The sequence below is a fragment of the Sycon ciliatum genome, chromosome 2, assembly GCF_964019385.1.
Source record: "Sycon ciliatum chromosome 2, ocSycCili1.1, whole genome shotgun sequence".
Taxonomy (NCBI): Eukaryota; Metazoa; Porifera; class Calcarea; order Leucosolenida; family Sycettidae; genus Sycon; species Sycon ciliatum.
The window spans coordinates 6792435-6813970 of NC_088644.1; the positions used below are offsets into that span (position 1 = coordinate 6792435).

The window sequence follows — 21536 nt, forward strand, 5'->3', positions numbered from 1 at the left end:
GGGCACTCTAAAACGTGTCCGGTTTGGAGCCACCTCTGATTTGAACTTTTTTGAAGCGAAAAATTGGGCAACTTGGAGGCAATGGGTCAACACAAAGGAGTGGCTCAGTTCGATTGACTCTGGCCCCAGAGCAAACTTCAACATGCCAGTTTCCTTCCACAAACATAATTTCGAGTGAAAAATCAACGTTGATGATCGTTTTGGGTCTATACAAATTTGGCTGTCAAAACGTTCCGGTATCGAGCCGTCTCCTCTACCAAGAGTTCATAACCCCCAAGAGTGTGCAACGGGCATAGACCCAGCGCTCGGCGAAATTCCTACATTACGTCATGCGCAGCGTGTCATCCGAGGTAAATTTGGGTTCTTTGCGATTTCTGGAAACTATACCCTGAACCACTGTGAACCGCCCCTAACTCAAGGCTGTAGCCTCGACTTTTCGAAGCTTTTTTTGAAGACATTTCGGACGTACAAGTCGTACTATCTCAAAAACAAACTCTTTCTCCAAGAATCCATGGACATCGCGACAGGAAGAAGTGAGGACGCTGTTAAAAATATTGCATTGCCGTCGAGGACAATCATTCTGATAGCTGTGCAACTCAGCCGAAAAATGCTCCTTCGACGTATTCTCAAGTTCCTCAACCATTTGAAATTATCTTCCAGGAAAGCACCAGAAATATGCCGATGGCCTGGGGAAGAAATTGTTCTTGAAGAGACTGACTGCACTGGTGAAAGAAGAAGGCGATGAAGAGTCACCATTGCATCGAAAAAATAGTTTTGTCTTTCGTGTGCATACTTTGTTTCACTTTTGCTTCTTGACTCGAGGCTCAGACTAGAATCGCAGTTTAGGCAGTTTACCCTGGGGAAGCATCCTGGTTTGACTGTAAATTTTTGAAGAATTCATCGGCGTGACTCATCGCACTGCACCAAAAATGACGCAATGAAGGAATTCCGCCGAGCGGGCTTCCATACAGGGACTGATCAGGAGTTGCACACTCTTGGGGGTTATGAACTCTTGATACTACCTATACCATGTATACTACACATGTACTACTACTAGAACCATGAGAACATATCTTTGTTGTTTTTATCACACCTGCATGTACATGTAGAACTAAACACCCACGTGTTCCCATTTGTGTGATTAGGAGGCCAGTGCAACTAAGTAAGTCTTGTGTCTCAGCCAAGAGGGACAGAAGACACCGAAATAGCAAGCCGAACTTGACTTGGTCGAGCTGAAACCTTGGCTGAAACCTTGGAATTCGACCAAAAATGGGCAAAATTCAGAAAAAATGCAAAAATGCAAAATGTACCCCAAAATGCAAACAAAATTCAGAACATTTTTCGGACAGGCCTAGTCATAGCATACGTGTGGACGATAATAACATTATCATAGTGAGGTCATCCATACAAATGATGCTGGATGGAATATGGAAGTGGGTGCACGCGGCTCAAGCTGGTACGACTGCTTTGTATGAATTTCTGCTTGTTTGTGCTTAGCCTTACCGTAAAGTACCGTTGATCCGCCCCCTGTCGAAATTCTGCCTGTCAAGCAACATCAGCGGATACAACGAAATACGATATTGAACCAACGCATGTAGAGCCGTACACAATACGTGCGATTGCAGGATGAAAATGTGCAGAATGCAGCATCCCAGGTCTGATCTTCTGCTTTGTTGTACATCGTACTGTACTTGAACGACTTGATCTAATTCCCGCCCCCTGTCGAAAAACCAGCTGGGAAGCGACACGGTGTGGGGGCGGATCAACGGTACGTTCGGTACATGTAGGTGCTACCCTCCCGCATGCACACCATGCACCACCATGCACCAACATGGTCAACAGCACAACACACAACTTATTCGAGGTGGTCACAGTTTCGTAGATATTCCTTCAACATTGCTCAGTGCAGACCAGGCGAAGAGATAGACTGGTGATTTACCGCATCGTAATCGAGAGAGCGAACGAAACAGGCTTGTCGCCTGACAATAAATTAATGTCACTTGAAGAGCAACTCCTATGTATCTGGAAGGAATAAGCAATAAAAAAATAAAGCATAGACAAAATAGTTCAAGCAAACAGCAGCAGCATGATAGATAATTTTCTACAGAATTCCATTCAGTACACAACAACAAATATGAGCATAAGGCAGACATACAAGATCTATCAGCAAATGTACAAGGTAGCGCAGTAACTAAGGCTCAGCACATCTAAGGAACGACGAACATGAACTAACACAAGGCTGGGTGGAGGGTAGGCAGTCTGCACTGGACCGACACCAGCAACGGCAAAGGAAACTGGAACGAAGGCTTCGCTCCATCGAGCATTCCTGCAGCTAGGCAAATTGAGTTGTGATCAAGCAAGACACCAAGACACTCGCAGCTGCGTGCATTCCAGCATGACAGTGGTGAACTCAACAGATGAAGAAAGAACAGGGTCAACCAGAGGTCTGTCACGGACAAACGGCAGAAGCATTGCTCAACAATACTTGCAGACAAGAACACACTGTACAATGGCTCAGCTTGCACTGCTCAGCCAAAGTGGAACTTGAAGTGGCCGCCGCCACCATCACCACCGAACGGGAAGCCACCACCGAATGGGCTTCCGTGGAATCCCTGCTGCGACTGCTGCTCTGGGTCCAGGGGGTCTTCACCTTGGTCGAACTTTGCACGTTTCTCTGTAATATCGACAGCACACACATACCACACACACACAAACACATGTATACAAGAACGTACACCGAATACAACACATAGTTTAGAAGTAGGAAAACGAGGCAGCATACTACAATATAGGTTATCCTATAAGCATAGTGATTAGCACAATGAACCACGCTGACCCATCACTGCATCAGACCATACGGAATTGATTCGTTGCTTCGGACCACTTCATCCAGCTCCATTAGGGTCGGGTGGTCGGGTTCTCTTTTTTTCCACCACCTTCTGCGACCAATCCCGTACAGCCATGCATGCAAAGCCTTGTGTGACTTGATTCTATATCCATTCTGAAGACGAATCACCAATATCAGGGCACCGCCAGCCCCGGATCGCTGATACGGGAATAAGTCTGATGAACAAAATCCCGTAAGGAATCTGTCATCGAATCGCTATGCACTAGAGCCATAATTCCACCCTCTCTTGTTCGTGCAGGACTACAAAATAGTTTTGCAGTCATATCATATTTAAAAAAAAAAGAGGGTCAGTCGGGCGACCCTAAACCAGACCGCCTCAGGGGAAGCATTTCGAAGGAAGAAGAGCACACAACGGGCAGTACTACTAACACAGTACATGAAACATACCCGGGTTGGTGAGCACTTCCTTGGCAGCAGCGATGTCAATGAACATCTTCTCTGCCAGCTTCTTGTCTTTGCCCTTGTAGTGATCAGGATGCCATTTCATGGCCTTCCGACGGTACGCCTTGATCACCTCACCCTTTGTGCAGGATCTACACACACGCACGCACACACGCACGCACACACACACACACCCACACACACAAACAGAAGACCGGCAAAATAAGGACAACCTTATTCACTGACATTCACAGAGGCAGTGCACCTTAACCTGCTGTAACCCTACTTTCCTTTGTGTACCCCCCTTGTGTTCACTGACATTCATAAAGCTCTAGCAGGTGCAAGTCAGGAGGTCACATCAAGAGGTTAAAACCTGTTAAAGAAAGCATCCACTGCAATCTATATGGACATGTACTGGAGTTGCTACTCACAAGGTATCAAGTTACCTTTTCACGCCTAGGATTTTATAATAGTCCCTCTTCTGTGACTGCTTGAGAAGCTTTTGTGCTCGCTGAAGACCTTCATCAGCCTGCTGAGGGTGGCCTTCGATTTTCGTGGCAGCCTGGAAGTCATTGATGGCATCCTGGAACTTCTCATCCAGAATGTATGTCTCAGCACGGTCACAGAGTGCGTTGACATTGTCGGGATCACGGCGAAGCACGTCTGAGCACACCTTCACAGCTTCACTGATGCGATGCATCTGTATGGTGTAAACCAAGAAAGACAAGCAAAAGAAGGAATGGTGTTGTCAGCAAAACAGGTTCATGAAAGCGGGCTGGCCCAAGCTATACGAAGCTAGACACCCCTGGCAGCATACATTGTGTGTATCACATACACACACAAACACACACACACACACACACAAACACACATGCACGTGCACGTACCTTGTAGTAGGAGTGGCACTTGCGACCAAGAACCCTCATCTCGTAGTGGTATTCACTGGACTCAGTCTTCATGGCTGAATCGAGCTTGCCAATAGCTTCCTCATACCTGCACACATTAGAACAGACCGTGGAGGAGCAGTGGCGGTGAAGATGAGAATGAGCGAGTAAAGCCAAGCAAAGCCAAGCAACAAAAGAACACAAAGACACCAGGGAAGAGAAGAGAAGAGAGACAGACAGACAGACAAAGACAAACAAAGACAGAAAGAGAGAGAGAGAGAGAGAGAGAGAGAGAGAGAGAGAGAGAGAGAGAGAGAGAGAGAGAGAGAGAGAGAGAGAGAGAGAGAGAGAGAGAGAGAGCGAGAGGGACAACACCACACTACACAGCAACAGTTCTACGTACTGTCCTTGAGAAATCAACTCCTCTGCCTTGGTGAACTGCTTATTCAACTTTTTGACTTTCTGTTCACAGAAGCAAAGTGACAAAGAAAACAACAGTAGATCAAGACACATGAGGTTCACGGGTACAACTGATCACAATAGATACATATTCCAACCCGTGCACACCGAAAAGTAAACATTGATATCAGCTCCCCAGTCTGGGTGTTTGGAAGAGCCTGTCATAATGCCACACTCTAGCGGGGACACTCACCTTGTAAAACGGATAGCACTCCTTGTGATCCGGGTCCAGTTTCAAGCACTCACGCACTTCCCTGCAACACGAGCAATGGGAAAGAAGTTCCGAAAGTCAAACTTTCAAACTATTTATACAGTTTTCAGCACCATATCTTGACTGATTGATGGGAGGGGGAATAGGAGTAATACAGGCAACACCAGCCCTTGACTTGGACCATCAGCAAAACTCAGCAAGTAATACTCACCTCAGCGTATCCTCTAGGTCGCCCAAACTGTAGTAGACTTTACTGAGGCGGAAATAGGCAGCCGTGTTGTCACTGATAAGCTTCGTTGTCACTCTGCACCAAGACCAGAAGCAGGGGGCATGTAAAACACCAATACATTACTGACGAGCCATTGGCAAGAGTTCATAGTGGCACACTGGCGTATGCCGACGTATGCCAAGGCCACTGGGATATTCACGCTGTCAAGTCGAGCAGAAGAAGAAGCAAGCTACTGGCATACATGCATGCGTGCAGTTAAGTAGCTCCTAAGGCACACTGGCCAGCACAACACATGTATGAGCATGGCAGTACTGCAATACGAAAGCTATGGGCGATGAAAGGCACGGGCGGCGCAACAAATAGAACATGACTTGCCAGTACTATTTATGTACCTGATGTCGGATATGGCTTTATGATACATGCCCATTTCCATGTAGCAGTCTGCTCGCATCTCCCGGATGTCAGCATCCCATGGAAGTTTCTGTAAACATAGACAGGAATATAAGGACATACAAAGTGATGTTTGACTTCTTGGATCTCACTTGGACTTCTATCGCATACAGATTGTTTTCAGTCAACAGAGAAGAAAGGCAGCAATGCACCGAAACAAGAACTAATACTATGAATACGCTTGATGATGGACGGCTCAAGCTAAAGTGCACAAAAAAGCACGCGTTGAAAAACGTCTACCCTGGTGTTGGCAACTTGGCTTGGTGCACCAAGGAGGGATACCCAACAATGTCCTTACCTCAATGATGGGCTCAAGTACAGCTACAACACCATTGCAGTCCCTCTGCTGCTTGAACGCATAGGCATTCTGAAGAGCATTGCGAATGGGAGCAATGCTATCTAACTGCACAGAAAACAACGAGGTAGAAAAGAGGTCACAAGAAAATGAAGCCCGAGATACACAACCTCTACTCTTCAATTATGAATCATGAATAAACAACTCCAACTCCAAACTCTCTCTCTCTCTCTCTCTCTCTCTCTCTCAGCCATCATGCTGTTGCTAGTTGCAAATTAGCCATTTTCTGTGACGTAGAATTCTGCTCGGGCACCCGGAGTACTGCAGTACCTTGAAGTATAATACAAATGCCTGCAAAACAGGCGAAATTCCATATCCATCAGTGAAAAAAATCCAATACCCTACCTGCTCTCTCGCCTCCGCATGGTCCGGCTGCTGCTTCAACACATGCTCGTAGTCAGCATTGGCTGCATCAAGCTTGGAGCGCTTCAGGAGAACAGAGGCACGCTGAAGGCGAGCGGACGAAAAGTCAGGCCGAAGCTCCAGTGTTTTGTCCAAGTCGGGCAGAGCAGATTTAGATCGCCCTGCAAAGCAACAAAATTAATAAAGGATCGTTGAAATGCTGGCTTCCATGAAAGTGATAACGAAACTGCACAAAGGGTAATGTTTACGGCATGCTACAAACGAAAGGAATACATATCACATAATAAAACAGCTGATCGTACAATACAATGACAGGACTAGAAGAACACATACTCAAAATTATCTTCCTTTCCAAACAGTCTCCTTGTTTCAAACACGACTGAAAAGCTCACCTGGTGTTCGGGAACGGTTCAGTGTTAGGGTAGAAACTAAAGAATTGACCATTCGGGAGATTGATAGAGATAGAGAGAGAAGAGTGCATATGCGCATGTGCGTGAGAGAGCTATGAGTACCATCAAAAGGGGTCTATAGTTTCAGCAAGCTTGACAACTACTGTCCAATGTAATGCGTAGATGTGTATCTTACCGATAGCTAAGTATACTGTTGCACGCTTGTAGAAAGTAAGGTAGTTGGTTGGATCTCCCTCTGCAATTAAGAATAACGGCAAACAGAGTGTAACGATTTATACTAGCATATTTTATACTATTTTATTTATACTAGCCCCCCCCCCCCCCTCCCCCTCTCCGCGAGTTCATGATTTTGCCTGTACTAACATGCATGCCCATGGTATAAGCCGCAGTGTTGATTTCGGGCCAGTTTTCAGAGGCAGAATGCGCAGCCCATATCCCTGAAATAAAGTATAACGTTAGGCCAAGGTCAGCATATAATCACTAATGTTCAACAGCAGAACATGAAACCAAATGTCGGCTTTGAGAAACTTGATGCTGGCTTAGGTGACACGACTGCGGTGCACACAACCATGTAACTACAGGTCACAAGTTCAGCTTACCTACTGCTGAATGATAATGTGTGAGTGCACCAGTCAGATCTCCTTCGGATAGCAACTTTTTACCAAGATCCAAGTGCTTCTTTACCTCGTCAGCTGACATCTTTGCAGCTAGAAGATAAGAAGCAGTGGCACACACACACACACACACACGCACACACACACACGCACTGTACTCATGTATATGTACATCCACTAGGAGACAGTTGCACACAGGTCGTCTCTTATTAGAATCAGTAGGCTGGAGTAGATGGTTCTTCAATTCGACAAATTTTAATCTGAGTTTGCTGAACCACACAAGGGCACTGGGAGATCTCTTGCAAGGGAAATGCCCTGTGCAATCCATACTGCAGTGCAAGACCTGACACGGTGGCTTCATCACCAACATGTAAAACAATCATCTTCAGAATATTTCTGAAACTGCGACCATTGTGACATCCACAATGCATCGAGTATAAGCCGAGGTTACAATGGATCGGGCTTCGTCAGACTACTGAGATGCTTAGCATAGAAATCCAAGCAAATCGTGTAACTGTCAACGCATACTAATAGTTATAACTCGTTCTCAAAGAGAGATTATTATCTGAAGAGAATCATTATTGAAAATTCTTTGATTGCTGACTGCTTACCAGCAACTTGAAGCACCACCACCAGCCAACAAATTGTCAGCAAGAGCTGACGATAACTAGACACAATACTACGCTTGCTCAGCTCCATGGCTGAAGCTGCCATTAGCCGATCACCAGAACAAAAACTTTCTCTCTCAAACAATAATCGCAGGGAAGAAACACACGTGTGATAAGATTCACGACTGTGTGTTTTCTTTTCATCTGTCTGTAGACTGTACTGTACTGGGCTGTGATGACGTGGAGTTCCTTCGCTGCTTTAGTGTGATTTTACTGCCTGAATTCGTAGGATACGAGGTTTAATAGCCCAGAAGTCATGCCAAAATTACAAACTCAATATTTTTAGTCCAACCCTGCACGGTTTACCAGAAGTTCATGTGACTGAACTTTACCTCGGGGTTTCCCCGACGCTTGTGGCCTAGCCTGTGCATGCGCTGGGCCCATATGGGGTAGCTGTGGAACCCGGATTTTTGAATTATTATTTATTTTTCTCCTTCCAATTGGCCAAGCGAGGCGAGCGACGCGGCGCGGCAGATCAGAGCGACCAGTCTGTAGACCTACACTTATACAGTATAGCTCTGCAGTGAATAATTATTGGCATTGATTCGTAGAAGATTATCATTCACTGAAGTTTGTACACGTACGATAAAAACAATAATGCTTCTCAATCGGTCCTGGATATCAGCTGAAGATGGCAATGAGGGAAAGGAATCAGAAACCCAGCAACGGTTCCGTGTGATGCAGTGGAACACTCTTGCTGATGGTAAGGGAACATGTCAAGTACAGCTGCAGAGCCAACATTATTTTAAATTTTATAGTTACTCAGTTACAAAATTAATAATGTTGGCTAGTACATGTAAACAGTACACAGGAGAGCCCCTCGATAGGCCTCTGCGGCCTTTGGACAATCCTTAAATAAAAATCAATCAATCAATCAATGTACACGTATGTATACGGTATACATACGTGTATTAGGGTGCGTTTGGTTGGTACGATCTAGAACAGGATCGAACAGCTGGTGCACATGGAGCAGCCTCATGTCAACCAAACGGTACTCCAGAAACAGAGCACATTTTTGTGAAAATGTGCCAAACTTGGTGCATTTTTCAAAATGCGTATGGGTCACCATGGTCACTTTGTACGGGACAACGAATCCAACCCAAAAGCGTATGCACGTGATCATTTGGGACCAAAATCGATGTTCCCGCCAGGTTTCACTGTGAAAAAGTGAAACTGCTCGGTCTGCTCCGGCCTCAAGGCCGGAGCAAGCAGAACATGTTCTGGCCGACCCAGAACAGGTGCAGTCCCAACCAAACGCACTGTTCTGGTGAATCCTGTTCTAGTTCGTACCAACCGAACGCGCCCCTACATTATAGTGTAAACTGTAAAGTGGTCTGGAATCCTGGCTGCTACATGTACGAGGTGCAGTGCCTATGTACAGTAGTATAGGTTATGACATGACTTGAGCTCATGGCAGTGAGTACGAGCAATCAGGATTTCCCTGAGGGATGAAAGCCCTGGTTTGAATAAATAAACGAAATTTTGTGATGCAGTGAAGTTGCACCGTACTTGTGCTCAAGACAAGGCTTCGCACCGCAAAGTCAGTACTCAGTAGGACATCCATTTCAGAGAGGTACCCGTGCTTCATTTGTGGAGGACGTGTGTAGGGCACGTCCAAAACGGCTCAAACCAGGGAGTCGTAAAATACTGACTCACTTGCTCGAACGCATCCCACGGGGACGTACGGGTACATGTACTTCGTGATAAGCTTTTATTGGTCCAAACCGGGCTGTGTATTTCGAGCTCTATTTTCGATTTACAGAACCAACTGCAACGTGTTCAAGTACTGAGTATTAGTTACAGCTGAATCTCGCTTTCTTTTCTTTTTCTTCTTCTTTCTTTCGATATTCCCTCAAGGCAGTTAGTTGTGTATGCGAAGTACATGCTGCGAGGTATGAAAAAGGAAACGGACTACATAGAAACGAAAGCCTCGACTACATTGTAGTAGTTCATGCACATACTTCGTATGCTCGAAGCCATGTACAGTCAACTTCGCTTATAACAACACTCAGCGGGGCATCAGAAAAGTGTCCTTATTCGCGAAGAGTCGTTATACCCGAAGTCTCATTATATGTATTACGACTGTAATACCCAGAGCAAAGTCCCAGCCGACTGGCTGGGACTTTGCTCTGGGCATGGAAATTCTGTCGTTATTCGTGAATTGTCGTTATATCCGCAGTCGTTATTAGCGAAGTTGACTGTACAATTCGTTCAAGTAAGCTCCATACCAAGGTGCCTTTCGAGGTTGAAGGTCCATCGAACAGACAACAGTTCATATGCTGCCTTGAAGGTTTTGTCATTTATGTATTTGACATTCTTCGGCTTTAACCAAAGTAAGCAGCAGAATGTTTGAACACTGGGCAAAAGCTTTGGTTTACTTTAGTATCCGGGGTCAGTTCCGGATGCACTGCATATGTCACACCACTGGTAGAGAGGACTGGTATGAATGCGTACATTTCTTCTTACCTCCATTTCAGTGAATATTATCAAGGATTCCTAACCTATCCATTGGTTTGAGGGAAAGATTCAAAGTCTGAAGAAAAAAATGGACTGTCACTACCAGGACTCGGAACCAGGGCCTTCGTCTGAGGCCAGCGATGCTGTAACCGCTGAGCTATGAATGATTCCTAACTGACTTGGATACTTACTCTTTCTTGGCTTCTGCTCTTGGAAACTCTCGAGTTGCTTCCACTGTACTGCAGCCGGCTTTGCTAGGAATTTCCGAATAAGAATGGGAATAAATTCAAGTCCGCTAGAAAAGGCGATGTCTCGTATTTCTTACTCGATATGGATGTGAATGTCCCCTGCTGATGCACCAACGATAAGACTGCCCGCCACACATGCTGGACTTTGCTAGTGTGAAGTAGTGTGATCTGCATGAGACCTACATTGACAGTGATTGTGTATGCGGGACTTTCCCTGTTTGCAGTCTTGACTGGTGGTGTTTGCATGGCCCCAATAGCAGCACTGTTCAGGCGGAAGCCCTCTGTGAGCTGCCCCTACAGGTGCCAATGCTAGTTGCACTCGACTATCCATACAAACTCAGTACACAGTTCCGCTATCCGTCCTACCCAGGGCTTCCTTCGATTTCTCACCAGGGAAGATACACGGGAAGAACTAACCGTTAGCAGTGTAGAAGACAACCTTCTGACGTTGTGTTGTGATTGTTCTCGTGCACATCTGTTCCTCAGCTCTCAGCCCTTCAACGCCAACCGAAAACTTTGTGAACTGTCCAACGCCAGTTCTTGCATGGGAGAACCGTAAGGAGCAGCTGTTGGCCGAGATCAAACAAACCAAACCAGATGTGATCTGCTTGGAGGAGGTCGACCACTTCCCTGACTTTTTCCAACCCGAGCTGGAGAAGCTGGGCTTCAAAGGCTCGTTCCTCGCCAAGCCATTCTCGCCGTGTTTGAAGTGCAGTGAGAACAGTGGACCCGATGGCTGTGCTGTGTTCTTCAAGGAGTCCGTATTTGAGCTGAAAGCCGAGCACCGCATAAACCTACAGGACTCCGAAAGGAAACAGACCAATCAAGTGGCGCTGGCACTAGTCCTGTCGTTTTCCGGTGAAACTTCCGACAAGCAAACAAAAAAAGCATTGCCTGTGTGCATTGCTGCCACTCATCTGAAATCCAAGAGCACATTCAGTGCCCTGCGAGCAGCACAGGGAAAGCATCTACTTGACGAGCTGGCAACAATCTCAGCTGACATGCCTACAATCGTGTGCGGAGACTTCAATGCCGATCCGGATGAAGATGTGTGTGATTTGTTCCGGCATCACGAGCCACCGTACAGCAGCGTGTATCCGAATGAACCGGACGACTTCACCACGTGGAAGTTTAGGCCAAACGGCGAAGCCTATCATACCATTGACTACATCTGGTTCAGGCCAACGGGGCTGAGAGCGGGCTCACGGCTTGCCCTCGCCAGCAAAGCGGAAATAGGCGAGGCCGGTTTGCCGTGCATTCGCTACCCATCCGACCACCTGGCACTCGCGTGCGATTTCGTTCTGCTGCGATAGGCGAACGCTTGCCCTGGTGAAGAAACCCCCTCCGAGGGCACTGTTTAAGTTTGGCTTAGACGTATGCCAGGTGAGAGAGTACTGTACAGCACAGCCTAGACATGTACATGAACTGCTGTACTCATGATTCTGATCTTTTTGTCAGAGTTTAGTCTAAGTTTAGGATACTGACCCATGCTAGCCATAGCACCTGCTACCCCTATGAGTGAAACTTTCCGGACCACGGTCATTATACGTATCGGACATGTCTACTATCTACCGCCAACTATCTTTTTTCTGTCTTTCTTTTAGCGGGTTCTGCTTGATAGTTTCGCCGGCAAGTGTCTTCTAACAGACACTATTTGCTGAGTAGGAACCCCGATGGTATGTGCCACTAGTTCAATCCTCTCTTCTTCCTTTTCTTCCTTTTCTTCCTTTACGTTTCCCTTACTACAAACATCTGCCGCTAGGGTTTATCGGGTGTTAGCGGCCGTCGTGAGTTCCCTTCGGGAACGGACACGATAATTTTTTTTAATTTTTTTTCACTACAAACGTAGGATAAGACGTATATTTTAGTATGCCTTGAAGTATTAGTGAATGGCTGGACCATACTATTTTTCTGGGACAAATTAAAATGTGATATTCACCTATTTTTACATCCTGATGTATCGGGACATGCCGACAATGCTTTGGAAAAAAACTTTCTTTTGCATGTAGGCAATTCGAACACAGTTTCCGTATGGGCCTGCCTGTGCCAGTGCTCCTCCGCTGTGCCGGATTTGCAGGTCACGGATGTATGGTGTTTATGCACAGCTTTCATTCATGATAGCAATGTGTTATTGTGATGACAGTATTAATTTTGTAGATAACGCTAATGATTTTTCACAATAGGCAGTGCTTCGACCTCCGCCTTTTCTGTTGGGATGTTGGTTTGGATCATCTTTTGCCTACACTGTCATGTCTGTCGGGGAAACACGCGACCGATGGCCCTGCATGCCTTATTTTTGCGAGATTTTGGCTCAAGACTTGGTCACTTACACCAGGAGTGAGTGTTATGTGGTATGGTGCGATGCATGTGATGTTGAACAGCAAAACTACAAAATGGCACAATGAAGCTGATCGTAGGTTGTACTGCACCAAGCAACTTTGTCTTCACAGTTATGGCTCCGGCTCCACACCGCTCTATTACACACTCACACATCCTGGCCCAAACACAGCTCCCAACTCATCTATCTCTCTCCCTTTCTCCTAGCACTTTTCACCGGTGCTCCTATTCTCTCCACCCTAGCCGACACATTTCTCAGATGTAGTTATTATAGTCCTTTTACTCTTCTACTGCACGGCGGCACAGTTAATCAGCAGTTAATCTGCTGCTCTTCTTGGTCATTTGCTGTCAGTTTGATCATTTCACCCTGAGGATTGATCATGCCCGAAAATTTGGTGAAGGAGGAAAGCCATTTGCAGCAGAGCCGATCAGTATACCAGTGTTGAGACCGAGGATTTTAGCATGCAAACTGTACGAGTATTTCCAGCTTTCCAGGTATTGATGCGTCATAAGCAGCTTCTTTACCTGAGTGGTACGATCACAGCAGCTGCATTTGTGTGACAATTGTACCGTAACAATTGTACCGTAATCTCACACATTTAAGGACATGTTCTTATTTTCGAATATAAGAGCACTCTCGCTTATAAGAACATGCACTTATAAGTGAATGAAAATCACAAAACCACACGAGGTTCATCGTGGTTACATTGTACTGGCATTTGAAACGAGCGAAATCGCTCGTTGAGCGCACAAAGGGTTAACCAATGATATGCGTATTTGCATATGTACATGTACATGTCGATGCGATGGTTGTCTCTCACATTGTATAATCGAACGAAAATGCACTTGTGAAAGGACTGAAAACAGCGACTTTTCGATTACAAGACCATGGTCTTATGCGCGAGATTACGGTAACCTATTACAATGTGCTTTTGCAAACTCTCAGCCTTGCTCCGCCGGCTTCTTTTTATAGTTGTAATAAATATTCGAATTAGATTTGTCTGTCAACTCACGTGCCATAGATAAGTGGAGCAAACACAGAAACATAGTATCGGAAACACAGTAGATCTACATGTATTGTCAATTTGTCACAGCACATTCTGTATCTATTGATAGCAGTTCTGGGAGAGAGAGACTGATAGTAGTTCAAACTGCACAACTTACAGTAGCGACTGAGCATGACTAATGACACCACTGAGCAGGTGCTTAGCAAAGAAATTCGAAGCAGGCAATAATACTGTTGCCGCTCATCTCATATCAATATTGTTGGTTTGAGACTTGAAAGCATGGCTACCACCTGGCATGGTGAACTGAAGGTATGCCAACTGTGTCCGAAACACCCATGGCACTGCCTGGTGGTGTCTCTTATGACCGGGACTCACTGTCAGGAAGCAGTACTATGATGCGGGTTGCTACCAGTCGCACTGCGTGAAAGTGTCGAGTGATCATTCAGCCGTCATGTCTCCACTCTGGGCGGCAATCATAGCGGCTCTCAGTCTTGGCTCCGCTGTACAATACTGGTACAACTTATTTCCCTCCAGAGAAGCGATCCTTGCTTTACGTACGGTCACATTGATCCCACATGGTGAGATATGTCCATCGTCTGTGCACATATCATGGCTGCTGCTTTCCCACCGGGCATTGTGAGACGTCTACGTGCTGAACGGCCAGAAGTCGTACCACCGACAGCTTGTCTCCCCACCGCCAAGAGTATAGTCACAGGAAACGATCGGCTGATAGGGAAGCAACTCCTTCACCTTGGGGTGTTGTCGCTTTTCAGACTGCAAGCAGAAAACAACAAGCGCATGTACATGTGCAGTGTTCAAAGTGGTCTGAGTGAGGTGACCGAGAGTGAATCGTTTGGATAAGTGCTGGTTGGTATTCAACTGCATACTTCCTGCGGAAACAATTTTTTTACTTTTTTTATCCCCATTCTAATTTGTTACTGTGGTCAAGAAATTGGGTTCATAGGAACAAAAAACAGTTCAATAAAGTGAGTGGATATACTTCCTTGAAGCATGTACACTATCATAACGCTTGAGTCTTCCTCAAAGTCGTTATGGCTTGATTCTTTCAGTAGTGCTCAAATCACCGGAACAGAAAAAAAGACAGGTCGATCAAAATCACAAAGTTTCCGGAGAGAGTCATTTATGATTTACATCACCCGTACACCTTTTTAAAGCTTTGATGATGCGCCATTATCAAGGTGTTTTCTTTTACCATTGTACCTGGCCAGGAGAGCTTGCGCAATATAAATGGGTATGTATGCCAGTGCATGACATCTGTTATGTACTGCATGCACAGTTGTTTACAAGTTGGAATATATCAGAATATTGAGCACACCGGCATGTATTTATGCTTGCAAATAATGCCATGACATGTATGCATGGATTCCTCCATCACTGTCTGGTCATTCAGCTCACCAGATACGGTACCTCGCGGTACGTGTACCATTTCTGTACTGCCATTTTTCTGCCTTTCTCGTTGCGCAGCACCATTTGCGAACGATGAGTGCTTAACATGTTGCAGCAGTCATTTGAGTAGCCCAAGAATGACACAGCACGACCACATTTCGGGGTGACCTTCAACAGGTGGAACAGAACGCACATGCGTGCACACACACACACACACACACACACACACACACACACACACACACACACACACACACACACACACACACACACACACACACGCGCACACACACACACACACATCTACACACACACACACACGCACGCACACACACACACACACACACACACACACACACACACACACACACCGAGTGATCACAGGTGCACGGTGCGATTTCGCATTCTGATCTGTTGGTATGGCTGTGATGAGTCCATAATTTACCGGTTGAGCTCCTAAATAATAAATATAATTCCACTGTCAGTGCCAATTCCTTCAGGCCGTCTCGGGCAATGCTGTCTTAGGCGTCTGTACCTTCACATTGAGGTGTGGGAAAGCGAGCTCACCGCCTTCGACTTCGTTCAGATACACGAGGAATGTTGCGACTCGGTCCAACAAGTTCTCATCTGTCACCTGTCAGCAGCCAAAAAGACACACATGTGGAAGCAGCGTAAAATACTAGAAATAGAAGGGATGCAGTGGTTTCAGTATGTACCTGTATACGTACAGAAGAACCATACTGACTGTGTGTTTACTGCACTATACTAGGCAGGCTTTTGACTGGGGGTGAGTGCGTCAGGGTTGTAACTTGCTTTCTTGGCATGCATTTGACCAGCGTGATTCCACTGGCGAGGCGGAGGAAGCCGGGAGTATGCGGTGCCTACAGAGAAACAGAGGTTGCCCGTATCAAGTGACTGACAGAGACCTTTTGGTGTGTTGGCCATGTAGCACTTTGTGCCCATTGCTACACGTGGATATCACTGAAACCAGTTCCCCTGACTCAGCGCGAGTGGCATTACAGTCAGTGCTGTTCCCACTCTGCATCCATGCTATATCATGTACCAGCCTTATAGTGTATCTCCAGTCTAACTGAGTGATGCTGGCTCAGAGTTCAACAATGATCACAAGTCACAAGTCTGCACATGTAACCCGCTTTTATAGCTTAACAATAACTGAATCATAGTCTAGCGTACCCCACACTTTCCAGGCTGACAGTCGGTGTGGTCGTTGTAGCTGACGCCACTTGGATATGAGAGGAGCTGAAGATTGTAGCCGTGTTTCTCCGGCAGACCAGTAACTAGGTTGATGCGATCCTCTACCATTGCTGCAACACCTGACTCGCCTCGATGACAACCTACGGCGGCGAAATGCGGATGCAGGCATGCCAGAGTGCATGCACAAATTCATGACACATGCAAGGTTGGATGGATATATGTTTTGCATGGAAGGATTGGGCGGTGACAGGATGGATGGATGCGCGGACAGGAGGACAGACAGATGGTTGGATAGGTGAATGGATGGGTACATATGTGCACAAATGGATGTGTAGGCAGGTGGATAAATGGGGCCATCGGTGCACCACAAGAGAAGAGAGAGAGACAGACAAAGAGAGACAGACAAAGAGAGACAGAAAAGAGAGAGAGAGAGAGAGACACACACACACACACACACACACACACACACACACACACACACACACACACACACACAGACTCGGAGTGAGGGGGGGGGGGGGAGAAAGCGAGAGACTTGTACTGGAAAATTCATAAATACCGGGTTTGAATAAAAGCCTTGCCCTCAAAGTGGCTTGAACAGAATGATAGACCTGGCTTTATGTGCGCCTTAACATTGCGATTTTTGGGTGATGCAGTTTTGTGAAACACAAATGGAAGTTCTAACTCCACGTTATAGTAGCAACACCGTAAACCACCACAACCACTACAGGTTGCTTAAGTCTACCAGAGGAAAGTTCCTGAAACTCTACGAGGTCTCCTCACCTGAACTTGTGCTGTAGTTGAGTTGTTGAGCTAATGCTGCCGATATGGCTTGCTGGAAACAGTACGTGCCTGGTATGAAGTGTTTCTTGAGGCGTTTGTGCTTCAAGAAGTTGTCGTGCTGGAAGCAGACGAGCGGGTGAACATTGTACTTTTCCTGGATGCGGTGATGCTCTCCCTGCAATGCTTTGCACTCGTCGTCGCTGAGGAAATTTTCCATGACGTACGCGTGGACCGACTCGTGCAGCCGCGTTACCGAGATGTTGCGACCGTGCGCCATTGCCCAGCCCTGCATTCTATGTCGTCGTGTCGTGTCCAAATAGCTCTGTGACAAGTTGAGACCAACTGTACCAAATGGACCGGTAGGGTACAGCTTTGAGTAGAAGATGTGCAGGAAGCGTTCGGCCTCCTTGTCGAACGGACGATGCTCCAGAACGTGCCTGAAAAACCATGGTGCCAATGTGCACGCATGTAGAGCGAGGGGAGAGCAAGAGCGAGATACATGTATTGGTTTCATGGAAATTGCATGTTTGCTCCCTGGGGCGTTCAACTCATCCATGCATTGGGCCAGAGTAAGCCTGGAGATGGGGGCAATGTGATTGTCCACCTCATCCTGCGAATAACCAGCCCTTCTCTCCTGCAGCTCCACCACTCCTTCCATCATGACTGAACATCAACTATGCCTCCTAAGTTATTGATTATTAGAGTAATATCCACTACTTGTAGATCAAGTGCATACACCGGTATCGATATTTGCAATGGGTCCAGAGAGTTGTAAGATTATAGCTTGCACAGCCATGGCTGCTACATTGTCCATAGGTCATGACTTCGTATCGTGCATAACATGTACGCAGAGTTTGGCGGACTACCCGTCGATATCTCATCCGCCCCCGAGCGGCTACCCGTGATAAAGGCTGATTCACTCACATCTTCTGCTACAAGTACTGTATCAGCGTGAGAAGGAACTTTGAAGAAGACGAGTTCAGCATACAACAATGTCAATGTATTGCCATGATGTCTACCCTGCTTTTCACTGAAAACACTCAGTGTCTGTATGACCTCCGTTCGAACCCTCAGTTTTTTACCATGCAGACTACCAGCACTGATCAGGTGCACTGTAGCCAGCTGCCTACATTAGGCTATTAATTATAAAACTGTAGACTAGTGTAGGGACAATTATGTACAGTGAAACCTGCCTAAGACGACCGCTCAGCTTGTGGTCCTATTACCGGGTGGTCTTCTAGGACAGGTGGTCGGCTTATCCGAGTGGTTGCCTTGGCAGGTTTTTACTGTACATTGTAGTTATGCTGCTACCTCTGAAAGAATGCCAAATCAGGCACCAACTATTCAACCAACAAATCTGCCGGAGCCTAGTTCAGTTGTACAGCAAAAATGCAGATCGTACGGCCGGCCTCAAACTGTTACAGTAAACTGATACAGTAAACCTCCTCAGATCCGGGTTGCAGGTTGGGACCGAGCACTACCCGTAACTAGGAATTGGGCCGTAACTCAGAACTATTACTTGTATACTTACTGCATGCACGTAAACATTTTGATGCCAATCAATAGCTTTGGCCGTTTTGGGGCCGTTTACGTCACAAGTTGAAAAGCCATTTTCGTGACTCTAGACTCTAGTACGGTCTAGATGGGTCAGAAAGGTGCCCAGTAGACGGATGTGCCTGGATAAGGGGCGTCCGGATCTGCGGAGTTTTACTGTACTCTGGAATGAACTAACTTTCTAACCAAACCATGATTGTACCAATGCAATGCAGCTACTCACCGCATCAGCTGTGAGGCATTTTGCCAGCGACCTCGGTCTGCTAAGCGCCCAGCTTTGTCCATGAGCGACTGGACGTCCGCCAGTTTTCGGCGCTCAGCCATTGCTTTATCGAGGCGCTCCGTGCCCGTACCCGTATTGGCGGCGGTTAGTGCTAGTGCTTCAATGCGATCCGCTATCCAGTCTGGTGTCACCAACGGGCCACGGTGTGCTGAAGCAACACCCTTCTCAGTCCTCATTGTATTCTCACGGTTGCGTTTCTCTGCGCTGGCTGGGTCGGTTTTAGTCGTCTTCTCTTCGCTAGCGCTTGGCGACGACCGCATAGCTTTTATGGCAGCATCCCCATCCCTTGGCCTTGGTTCTGGTCGATTTGTTAGTAGAAACACACTAGTTGCCCCAATGGCAATGATCACTGCTGCCATCACCACAATTGCAATGAGCAATTTCGAGTGACGTCCGGCATTTCTCAGGCTCGCGATACCAGCCGAGTCGTTGTCGCCTGGAGTTCTGGACGCCTTGGCTCCTAATTTACTGGCCTTCTGCCGTCTCATTTTCTCAGCTCACCATGAACACAGTGATTATGGCGCAGTAGAAATTGGGGTGTCTTTATGCTTTGACTCTTACTTCATGGTTTCACGCCATTGGTGAATAAAACCGTTCTCAAAGAGAGACTGAAGTAGAGTCTACAATCATGTAGATCTAGTCTGTAGTACTGCACTGAGTAGCCGGTACTGTACTATTTTGATAGGGCCATTCTGATTCACCATGTTCACAGACGTTGCCGTCTTGTTATACAGGCGTACAGTCATGTAGAGGCGACGGCTCGATACCGGGACGTTTTGATAGCCAAATTTGTGTAGACCCAAACCGATCATCAGCGTTGATTTTTCACTCGAAATATGTTTGTGGAAGGAAACTGGCATGTTGAAGTTTGCTCTGGGGCCAGAGTCAATCGAACTGAGCCACTCCTTTGTGTTGACCCATTGCCTCCAAGTTGCCCAATTTTTCGCTTCAAAAAAGTTCAAATCAGAGGTGGCTCCAAACCGGACACGTTTTAGAGTGCACGTCAAATTCACTCTGGGTCTGAAATTAGGTAATTGCTATCGCTCCACGACGGCCAGTACAGAGTAACAATAAGCCTTGTGTGTGCTTCCATTAGTTTTGATTGGTATGCGGTGCTTTATTGGCGAGAGGCGAGCCGCTGTTTACCTGCGACAAGAAGTTGATTTTTCGAAAGTCGTAAAACTCAAGTCGCAGTGCGAAGCAACACGTCAAAAACTCACCTGCTTGATATGGCGCTTCTGGTCATCGCAGAGCCATGAAATTTTGGCTCGGAGTATAACACATCGTAGTCTCACTGTGACATATGTTTTCTAATCAAAATACCAAGAGAGAAAGTGAATATTGAGTCCGTTCCGGTTTGCAACCGGTGTCCTATTTGAAACCGTCCCCTCTACGTCATGTAGTACAGTGTAGATCTACATGGTGTATGTGTGAAGAAGGGACATCGACAGGCTGTCACCAGGTCACAGACATGTATGATGTACTAGACAACAACGGTAAAATAAATACAGTAAAACCTCAGTCAAACCTGGTAACTAACGACCACCAGGTCACTAACGACCACCCCTGGGGAAGTAAGTAATTACTAAATTAGTTGGCTGTCCCTCCAGGAAATCTAGATTCCACGGATGTAACAAATTTCGCGATTTTGGCCCAAACCCGCGATTTTCAGCAAAATCCGCGATTTCCCACGTTTTTTGTTGTTTTCTGCACTACATGTATATCTCACATTTTTATGCACTTTTCACGCAGTTCTTTCCATGATCCTGTAGGTTATTTGCACAGTACGACTCCCGAGTAGATATACGATGCAACAAATTTCGTGATTTGGCCCAAATCCGCAATATTCTGCAAATAATTCCGCGAATTCCTGGCAAGTTCTGCATCATTCCGCACTTTTCGTCGCATTTTTTGTTACTTTCTGCCGCAATTTCTTGCGCAAGTTTTCGAGAGTTTTTTCCGCAAATTCCCGCAGGGACAGAGTTGGGGCCAGAGAAAGCGGTCTTAAACAAAGACCGCTTTCTCTGGCCCCAACTTTAGTGGCAGTACAGGTCAGGTGCCGCTGAGGTGGTCCTTAGGCTTTAGACTGTTTAGTTAGAGCGGTTTGCACCGCACAACCAGCAGTACTAGTGCCAGTAAGTCTTAGCAACAGTAAACTATGAATGAGTTTATTAACAACAGACGGAACCCTAGACGTCAGTGGAGCGCTATGAACAGCCTACTTGGCGGAACGAAAGTCAGCCGTGAGCCTGGAGCTAGTATTGCAGACATTACATCTATATTCTCAGAAATAGTTGGGCCTTTGCCGCCAAC

At 46.4% G+C, this 21536-nt stretch overlaps 3 protein-coding genes across 3 annotated transcripts; 1 reads left to right on the forward strand and 2 right to left on the reverse strand.

Moving 5' to 3' along the window:
* Nucleotides 1-1868: 1868 nt before the first annotated feature.
* Nucleotides 1869-8058, reverse strand: LOC135808443 (dnaJ homolog subfamily C member 3-like). Its single transcript, XM_065321634.1, has 13 exons — nt 7876-8058; nt 7250-7357; nt 6826-6885; nt 6223-6401; nt 5821-5925; nt 5465-5553; nt 5055-5147; nt 4826-4886; nt 4577-4635; nt 4177-4282; nt 3736-3989; nt 3296-3441; nt 1869-2674 (listed from the first exon to the last, which is right to left on the reverse strand). The coding sequence occupies exons 1-13, from the start codon at nt 7976-7978 to the stop codon at nt 2529-2531; spliced, it is 1509 nt and encodes a 502-aa protein (XP_065177706.1). The 5' UTR covers nt 7979-8058; the 3' UTR covers nt 1869-2528.
* A 316-nt stretch (nt 8059-8374) lies between these two features.
* LOC135808444 (nocturnin-like) lies at nt 8375-12870 on the forward strand. Its single transcript, XM_065321635.1, has 2 exons — nt 8375-8635; nt 11124-12870. Exons 1-2 carry the CDS (start codon nt 8530-8532, stop codon nt 11948-11950), a joined length of 933 nt encoding a protein of 310 aa, XP_065177707.1. The 5' UTR covers nt 8375-8529; the 3' UTR covers nt 11951-12870.
* A 1147-nt stretch (nt 12871-14017) lies between these two features.
* On the reverse strand, nt 14018-19879 carry LOC135808445 (uncharacterized). Its single transcript, XM_065321636.1, has 6 exons — nt 19164-19879; nt 17387-17823; nt 16583-16743; nt 15924-16022; nt 15398-15556; nt 14018-14755 (listed from the first exon to the last, which is right to left on the reverse strand). The coding sequence occupies exons 1-6, from the start codon at nt 19709-19711 to the stop codon at nt 14627-14629; spliced, it is 1533 nt and encodes a 510-aa protein (XP_065177708.1). The 5' UTR covers nt 19712-19879; the 3' UTR covers nt 14018-14626.
* Between the last annotated feature and the right edge of the window lie 1657 nt (nt 19880-21536).